We start from the raw sequence: 9401 nt of genomic DNA on the forward strand, positions 1-9401 counted from the left end.
AAATCAGAGCACAGCCATCCAGGGTGGAATTCATTCCCACACCTCTCTGCTCCCTGCTCAGCACCCACCTGAAGGGGAGGAGAATAATTTTTTAAAGATGCTGCTTCAAGCAAGAAAGAAACACAAAATTCCCCAAAGTTGCAAGAAAAGCTGTAAGGAAAGGCTGCATTCCAGCAGACAGCACCCATGGGAACACTGCTCCATGSAAGCTGCTTTGTAAGGGATGCAGAAAGCAAATTTGCCCCATCTGTGAAAGATTTACCAGCATCTGCAGGAACGTTTCGTATTACTGAGCATTTCTTTTTGTTTAAACAAGAGGTAGACTTAAGTTATTGAAACTGCACTGTGAACCTAATTTCTAAAGCCACTAACAAACAACACTTMATTTTGCAGGCATTAATATGGCTTTGCAGTGAATCACTGAACTCATGCAAAGATGAACAGCAGCTCCCAGTTATTAACACAAAATAGTTTCTATTCCAGTGTAAATTGCCTGAGGCCTTATTAACATAAAGAAGAAGCCAGGAAGCTGTTTCCTGTTTTCTAAAAGTAAACAGAAGTTCAGTTCTAATGTATGGAAAACTCTCTTYACAAGAACAGGGGGAGGGAGCAAAGTGCTTTAACCCAGTGATAGAGATCCATTTAAATATTGAATTGTTTCCAGTCGTGGTGTGCTATTTCAGAAGGCAAACCTGTGTGTGCTTCATGAATCCTTCTACACAGCAATAAGGACCAAGAGCCCAACACTCAGGATTATGCAACTCCCTGACAGCATCTGGGCTTTTTGGATGATATAAACATAATTATAACTACAGGAAAAGGAGCACAATGAGAAGTGAGACCTAAGATCTGTTCCAAGGAGAACATTGAGATTTATGTAGTGGACAGGAAGCTACTTTCAGGCAAAAAAGAAAGTGTTTTTTTTTTCCAAAGGAGTTTCAAAACAGAGGAAGCAAACTGAAGCACTGGGAAAGAATGTTTTGCATACAGTTTAAAGATTTGGGGAGAGGGGGTGAAGAGAGGGAGGAGAAGAAAAGTGTTCAACCAGCAGTGTCTGGAATGTGCAGCTCAATTTTAACACAGAAACGGGGCCAGTGCCAGCCAACAAGTGCCTGATACCATGAGGGAGAAGAAAACTATTTTAAGCTTTGTCATCTGCATGCATGGATTCTCTCTGCTAAATGCCAGATGAGAAATGTTTGTCTCGAAGCGTGCAGGAACATCAATTATTGCAGACTCTACTATAATCAGATGACATGTTTACAAATTAAGCTATTCTTCCTCTGCAAGTGCTTGTCCTTTCCTATAATGTACCAAAGGATTGACTCAAACAACCAAAGCTCAGAAGCATTGAAATCTGAAGCAGAAGTCAAACTGGCCCATGAAGTATTTTTGTTACTATGTGRGAACCAAACAGGCAGATAAAATTCTCATTTTCAACCACTGACATGAAAATGTTTAACATAACTGATGGAGAAAATCACTGCTGTGGCTCAGGATTATGCAATGCCCCAAAAAGTTCAGAGGACTGCAGTTCACCTGCTCCCAGCATATACCCACATTGAACATAAAACCATCCCTGCCACAGAAATCCACCTGCCAAGGACACACTGTCTGTAATTTTTAAAGAACAGAGAGGGCTGTGAGAGCAGGTGAGACTGTTTGGTGGAACAAACCCCCAGCCCTGGGTGTCCCAACCCCTCTCAGTGTAAATCACAACTCCATTTGTCCAACATATGCARKTCAAACTAAATGCTCTCAAGTGTGTCAATCTTTAATCCAGCCTTAGAAGTTTTTTTTCTTCAGGGCGGCACCTTCACGCATCAAAATGTGAGTAGATTAGCAAGGTTTCCTTTAATTAGTCACACAAAAATTCCTGCAGCCAGTGAGGCATGGTAAAGCTGTTACCACAGTTACTATCAGCAAACAATGAGAAAAACAGTGCAAGGCCAGAATTCCTCTTGCTGTATATTCCAAATAAATGAACAAAGCAAAGCTGGAAGCTCTCTGCTGCTGAACCTTTGCCCAGCCACCAGATGAAGCAGTTCCATGGCTTTTCCTTCCCTGTATCAAAAGGGCAACAGAGCTGCTGCCAGAGAAAGCCAGGCTTGGGCTGCAGGATCAGCCAGGATCCCTGGGGCCAGCTCTGGAGCCATAGAGCAGTATAGGTGACAGTGACACCAATTCCAGTGCTGCAGCATCCCTGGGGCCAGCTCTGGAGCACAGAGCAGTGCAGGTGACAGTGACACCAATTCCAGTGCTGCAGCATCCCTGGGGACAGCTCTGGAGCACAGAGCAGTGCAGGTGACAGTGACACCAATTCCAGTGCTGCAGCATCCCTGGGGACAGCTCTGGAGCACAGAGCAGTGCAGGTGACAGTGACACCAATTCCAGTGCTGCAGGATCAGCCAGCATCCCTGGGGCCAGCTCTGGAGCACAGAGCAGTGCAGGTGACAGTGACACCAATTCCCAGTGCTGCAGCATCCCTGGGGCCAGCTCTGGAGCAGAGAGCAGTGCAGGTGACAGTGACACTGAGTACCAGTGCTGCAGCATCCCTGGGGACAGCTCTGGAGCACAGAGCAGTGCAGGTGACAGTGACACCAATTCCCTTGCTGCAGGCACAGCCCCAGTTCCAGTGACACCAATTCCCAGTCCCAGTCCCAGTGCTGCAGGTTCCAGGGCCCATTTCCCCCCGAGGTCACGCTCAGGAGGCAGCCAGAGGCAGCTCCCATTTGAACCTTTTTGAACCAGCTCCCATTTGAACCTTTTTGAACCAGCTCCATTTGAACCTTTTTGAACCAGCTCCATTTGAACCTTTTTGAACCAGCTCCATTTGAACCTTTTCGAACCAGCTCCATTTGAACCTTTTTGAACCAGCTCCATTTGAACCTTTCACTGCCCTTCCCAGCACCTCCAGCTTTCCTCCCAATCCTGAGATGCACCACTGCAGCACATCCCTGACAGAGGAAGGGGAAATGGCACTAACCTTTGATTAGCTCACTGTTTTACACTCCATAATCATCAAGCATAGGTTACAATTTCATTTAATTTCTTCTCAGGTATGAGTACTTGACAAATTATGTCAAAGGGTATTCTTACTGTATTAATCTCCTCACACAAGAGGAACTGCAGGTTAAATCTCAACAAGAAAGATAATTGCTTTACACTGCTGGAAGGGAGGCAATAAAAGCCTCTGGAATGGAGCTGCTGCATTCCTTCCCTTCGGTCTCTGTGTGCTCCATTATTCACATTTCACACTCAAATACTGAAGTGGGGATTGTTTGGTAACACATTCTGACCACACACTATGAAAAAACAGATCTCAGGACACAGGAGAAACCTGCCAGCATGTTCCAAAACAGAGGCCAAACCTTCCACCTGMTCAATAGTTTTGAGAGGGTAACAATACTCCTCTGAAATAAAAAGATTGTCTGAATGCAAAAGCAACTAATGACAAAAAAGAACCATGCTGACTGTTCTAGAGAAGGATGTCACTGCACTCCTGGAATCAAGCAGGAAAAGCTTTTGCTGGAAACCCAAGCCCCTGCAGCTCTCAGGCCTGCAAGCTGCCATTCCTCTTTTGGAATAGCTGCAAGTTTTAAACACTATGAGCAGCGACAGGTCAGCTTGAAAGAGCCTCAATACTCAACCCTGACACAACTAATTTCCTCAAAAATTGACCCCTGCCATCGTTTAAACCAGTATTTGTTCCCACCTTACTGAGGCTGAGTGACAACCAGGCATCCTTCAGAGCAGCACAATTACACATGGACAATGTGTTTTAAACACTAATTTCCAGGCTCAGTAACACCACAGCAAACTGTGCAGAGAGCAGAGGCCATGAGCAGCACAGAGCTCACCATTCCAGCCAGTTCTGCCCCAAGAGCAGCTCCCTGCACTGTAGAAGGAGCTCCAGCAGCACATCCCATCACTGCTCCCAGCACCACGACCTCAGCTGCACTGACACAATTGAAAGTGGCTTTTTGGAGCACTTTGAGCTCACTGAGGGTTACACTAATGCTCTGCCAGCAAAGGCAAAGAATAAGGAGCTGAGCATTCAGGGCTGCTGCTCTCAGCACTGCCAGCTTATGTGGCTTAGTCAACACAAAGCCATGGATGCTTTTGACTTAGTGTGACGGTATTGTCACTAAAAGACTAATCTGTGATCTCTCCTGGCAAGCAGAGTTTCTGCTTTAAGCAGCCCTCCTTGCTRAAGGAGAAAAAAAACAACAAAGGAATTCTGGTAGATTTTTTACCCTGCAGAAACACACAGTTCTTTATCAGAAAGATGAAAACACACACCTAATACCATATTTCAACRCCAAAATGCTTCTTGCAGCCAGCTTCCAAGAATCAATTCCAATACAAAAATGATACACAGCATTTATTATGTAATCCTGCTGGTATTAAGATGGGATTCTGAACCAGTAATAAATCTTTACCTCTGAACTTAACCTTGGATMCAAGCACTTTGCAGAAGTTACAATAGTACTGTTGTCATGCTTGTTTCCTACCCTGATACTTAATACCTACCTTTAAAGCTTCTATGACAAGATCTCTTGCTTCTAATTCTCCCTCAAGAATGCTAAACAGCGTCAGTAGTTCAGGCTTGCTGAGTTTTTCCAGATTCATCCTGAAAACCTGGAAAAAAGAAACCCASTTTAGTAGGTATTTTTTGGACCCGAAATCACTATTGGAAGCTATGATGTATAATCCTCATTTAACTTCAGCTTTCAGTTTTTTTTGGATTGCAAATTGCCCTGAGAGGGGATCATTTTCTCTCCAGCTTCCAAGAGCAGTTGTAGAAGATGCATTTGTCACCCTCCCAAGGGACATGGACAGATGCACAGCCAGGTGAGGGTGGGATGGGCAGGATAACAGCACTGGGTAATGTCACCAAGGAGCAGCCACAGGTAACAGCAAAGAGCAAAATGTGCATCTGTAAATGACACAAGGGGCAAGGGACATGGACAGATGCACAGCCAGGTGAGGGTGGGATGGGCAGGATAACAGGACATGTCACCAAGGAGCAGCCACAGTTAACAGCAGAGAGCAAAATGTGCATCTGTAAATGACACATGTGGATCCCACAGCTGCAAACACCACTGAGGAATTGGGATGAACCAAACGGGAACTGCAGGGATGGGAACACTGCAGTGCTGAGATCCTTTCCTGGGAATGCCATTATCCACACTAATGGAACAGGCCCAAACCACTCTACAAAAATCAATGCCACACAAAACACACACTTCATTACTGTTCTTTCAAACTGCTTCAATATCACCATCATTTATTAAATACAATTTTACTGCCTAAACAAGAACAAAGATCCATCATCTGAACTGCACACAAAGCTTTATCCTCCCTTGCACCTTTGCTGATMCTCATTACACTGTCTGGAATAAGCCTTTTTATTACATTATTTTGCTAAAAATGGACATAATTTCAGACTAAATCCTTGTCTSATGCAAATACAATCTTGCTTCACACAACCATCAGATATACTCTTCTGAGTCTAAGTCATGTCCATCTTTCACCACACTTTGTGTCAAGCACAAAACACTACAGCATTAAGAAGCTTCTCAGAGATCTCAAACTGCAATGGCAAATGCTAAAGGGTTAAATTAGCTTATCCAGCTAAAACATTCAGCTGAAGTCTAGYTTGTCTGAAGTCACTGCTCCTTTACAACTGATTTGCATAACTGTGCCTTGGAGAGTTACACACAAAAGCAAGTTCTGTCTTGTTTGTGCCAGAGCASTTTTCCAGTTGCTGGGAACAGAGAGTTCTGTAGCTGTCATACAGCAAGAGAAATCAGAAATCTACTCTGTGCCACTCTGCTRAGCAGGGAAGTGTCTCAGCACTCGTGTTTTCCATGGAATTCCATAAAGCAGCAATGTTTGCAATGTTTCTTACAGGCTCTCCTGGCTCACCCTCCTGATGGTGAAGTGATCACCACTGGTTGCTCCAAATCCACCTGAACTGGACACCACAGATCTGTCAGCATTGCCTTTCTGCAGATCATTCACATATCTGAGAGAAAATTCCACGAGTGGAACGCTTGGGARGTCTGCTTATCTTTGTCATTGTGTCAAAAAAAAAGCCTGATCAAGGCTTGACCCAAAGGTGTAATTTAGAAAACTCACTGTATTGACTGAAATGACATTTTCATAGGCCAGGRCAACAGAAGAAGCAAAGAAATGCTAAAGCATAAAGAAGCAGCCATACAGAGTGAGAAAAGACACAGCCTGGTTCTTGTCTCTGATATTTACTGGATTTGTGCTCATGTCAAAGCTGCAGCATTTGCCTGGTCAGCTTTTAGATGTGGAATATCCAAACATCTGCTCAGGAGATGCACGGCTTCATTTCCAAACCATCTCAGTCCTTGCCCAGATTAAATTCACAGGTTCTTAGACTGAATCAATACCAATGGGAAACACTTTTATTGCCAGAGGCTCACCAAGTCATAGCAGTGTTGTGGCACTATAAACCAGAATGAAAAAGCAGGAGCTTCCTTTGAGACCTCAGAACAAAGAGTATCACATAATTCTGTTACCCCAGGACAGTGAGTGTTGAACATTGGCTTTCAACATGACTGCATCCATGCTTTTTCCTTAGAAAGAGATGACGTGGAAATGTGCAGCTGCATCTCCCCACGAGCTASCAAAGAGCTCAGGCTTACAGCAGGGACAGCTACCAGCTGCAGWTTGGTATTTTAAAGCTATTAGTCAGGGCACTAATCATTTCTATTCCATATTCTAACTACTCCCATTGTGRCTTGTACTTCCCAGGGTTAYAGSAATAAGCCATGCTATTGTTACCGTGCCTCTGCAGCCTTTAATGAGCACAATAACATAAATAAACTCAGTCCTAAAACCTACAGGTAAAAATACCTAGAGAAATAAAGAGCAGGAGCCAGTTTGGACTGCAATCATTTATCCACCAMCAAGAGGGAACATTGAAGGCAGATRAGTGGTACAGTYTCAGCTTYCTYATGTGGAAGTGCTGCTAGAGAAGAKCTSTACCTGCTTCGTTTGCATCAGTCACCCCACACTGCTGAGGRACAGACTGGGAGCAGATGCTACAGATAAAGTCACTGCTCTAAAAACCTCACCAGAATGCACCCGTATTCCCCACTGATCCACWGGGAACTACAGAGTGCACAGATGTCTGTTGTGCTGAATAGATCACAATCCCAAGCATTCCCTTTTAGGGCCACTCAACACTTGGGAGCTGGAAATTGGGGGGGGGAAAGAGCCCTATTCATTTTATGTTATTATTTTACAAAAAAAAAAGCATCTCTGGATCAAAGAACTAATAAACAAGTATTAGCGTTCCTTTTCCCCTTCCCAAAACTGAATCCAAATCCATTGCCAGCCTCCAGGCTCCTAACCTGACCTTTACAAGGACATTTTCAGGCTACACCTCCCCATGCCTTCCCTCACCCCACTTTTTTAACAAAAGATCACACCAGTCCTATTCAATTATCCAGTTCTCTCCCTTGCAAACAGTCCTGTTCTACAAAGAGATCTGGACACATCAGCTGGGGAACCTGACCCTCTATTTCCAAACCTTTAGCCAAGAGACAGAGTTTCCCAGCATCAGAAATAAGATCCAGCAATTCCCAGGGCACGTTATCCCTTTACATCCAGGGAAATGCACGGAGTGCGCTCAGATCACAAACACACAGACTTTGTTATTTAGTCTGATGATAAATATTTTCCCTGAGTCTCAGATATAGCACCWTTTTTGGACAATAAGCCAGAGATTAGAGCATAAACAAAGATAATTACTTTCTACTTGCCCAAAGGTGAGCTTTCCTTTCAGCTATGGCCCACTGGAATCTCCTGAGCAAACCCATACCCACCCTCCAAGGAGACAAAACTCTTCTAAGAAAGTTCTTTCCAGTATTTAACTGAAAATAACTATCAAGAGCAGTTGAAGTGTACAYACAACCACCCAAGCCAACAAACCAGAGGAGTTATCTTTGGCATGTGCCACTTGAGGAACAAAACAGATAAGCTTGCAGCCCGTGGCAGCTCSTCCGGCCCTCAATCACCGTGTGATGATTATGAAACCATTCCAGGTTACATTTCAGCGGTCTCACACACACAGGGGCACAAACCAAGTGAGAGAATGTTCCCAACACAGGACAGCAAAGGCTGCACTCAGCGGCAGGAGCCARAGCAGCCAAATGCAGGTTCCAGGCACGGGGAGGGCACATTGGCAAGAGGAAGCTTCAARATCCCTGTCAGCCCTTGGCTCAAAACTCTTCTACTTTTTAAAAAACATTACGAAGAACAAAGCTTGTTGTTCCTTTTTTTCTCTTAAAGAGGGTATTTCCTAAACCTACACCAATGCAACAATGCGACAATGTCAGTAATCCTGGAACAGCTTTGTTTTCTCTCCGGTGATCCTGGAGAGGAACTGCTGTTTTTCCAGGAGCCAGTGGTGTAATCACATCACAGCAGAACCCAAATGACCAGTTCCAGAAGTCCTGACAGACAAGTTCCCAAAACTGCTGYTGCTTGTATCGCGTGGTGTTTAAACTGTTCCAATAATTACATGATGTGTTTATGTAATGAAAGAAAACTAACATAGACTTAATAGCTGTGTATCCACAGTGCTACCTGGCATTGCATCACAACTGTGGAGAATTAGGTTAAAATGTAAAGTGTTKATATCTCCTTGTGGAGATACACCTGTGTAACTCAGCCCTAAAAGGAGAAAGGACATCTACCCTCCTAAAAAAATCCCCCCATTAGTTTTTGAGGTAATACTCAGAATGGAGCAAATTCGCCAAATTTTGGTGATGTCCTTGAACAACCCCTGTGGAGCAGCGGGAGCTCCGTGACACAGAATGAAAACCATCGGAGGCTCCTCTGACCTTCACCCCCAGCCTGGGGAGCCCCGGCCGCTCCTGCCCCCGATCGCTGCTGTCCCGGGACAGCACCGGGACAGCACCGGGCACTGCCGGGACAGCACCGGGACAGCACCGGGACAGCACCGGGACAGCACCGGGCACTGCCGGGACAGCACCGGGACAGCACCGGGCACTGCCGGGACAGCACCGGGACAGCACCGGGACAGCACCGGGACAGCACCGGGACAGCACCGGGACAGCACCGGGACGGGCCCCGGGGCTCCCGCGCTGCTCCGGCCCGGTACGAACAAAGGGAGCCCGCGGCCGCCGCTGCCCGGGATGGCCCCGGCTCGGGTGCGGGGAGCAGGGAGCGGCTCCAGGGAGCCTCGGTGCACCGGGACCGGCCAGACCGGCAGCGACGCGCCGCTCCGGTAACGCCCCCCGGCCTCCGCGCCCCGGCACCGCCCCCGATGGATCTCCCCGATTCCCCCTCTCCGGTGTCACACCCCCCGCTTCCCGCCTGCGGCCGCCCAAGTCCCG

General features: G+C 46.1%; 1 protein-coding gene across 1 annotated transcript in view; it reads right to left on the reverse strand.

The window, feature by feature from the left end:
* The window catches only part of CTTNBP2NL (CTTNBP2 N-terminal like), a 23645-nt gene that overhangs the window by 12689 nt on the left and 1555 nt on the right, over positions 1-9401 (reverse strand). Inside the window, exon 2 of the mRNA XM_057387115.1 lies at positions 4534-4641. Coding sequence (XP_057243098.1) covers positions 4534-4632 — 99 coding nt within the window. The 5' untranslated portion in view covers positions 4633-4641. The remainder of the gene's footprint in view (positions 1-4533; positions 4642-9401) is intronic.

The sequence above is a fragment of the Malurus melanocephalus genome, unplaced genomic scaffold, assembly GCF_030028575.1.
Source record: "Malurus melanocephalus ecotype Western Australia unplaced genomic scaffold, MMel_1.1 scaffold_1137, whole genome shotgun sequence".
In the NCBI taxonomy this organism is placed as follows: Eukaryota; Metazoa; Chordata; class Aves; order Passeriformes; family Maluridae; genus Malurus; species Malurus melanocephalus.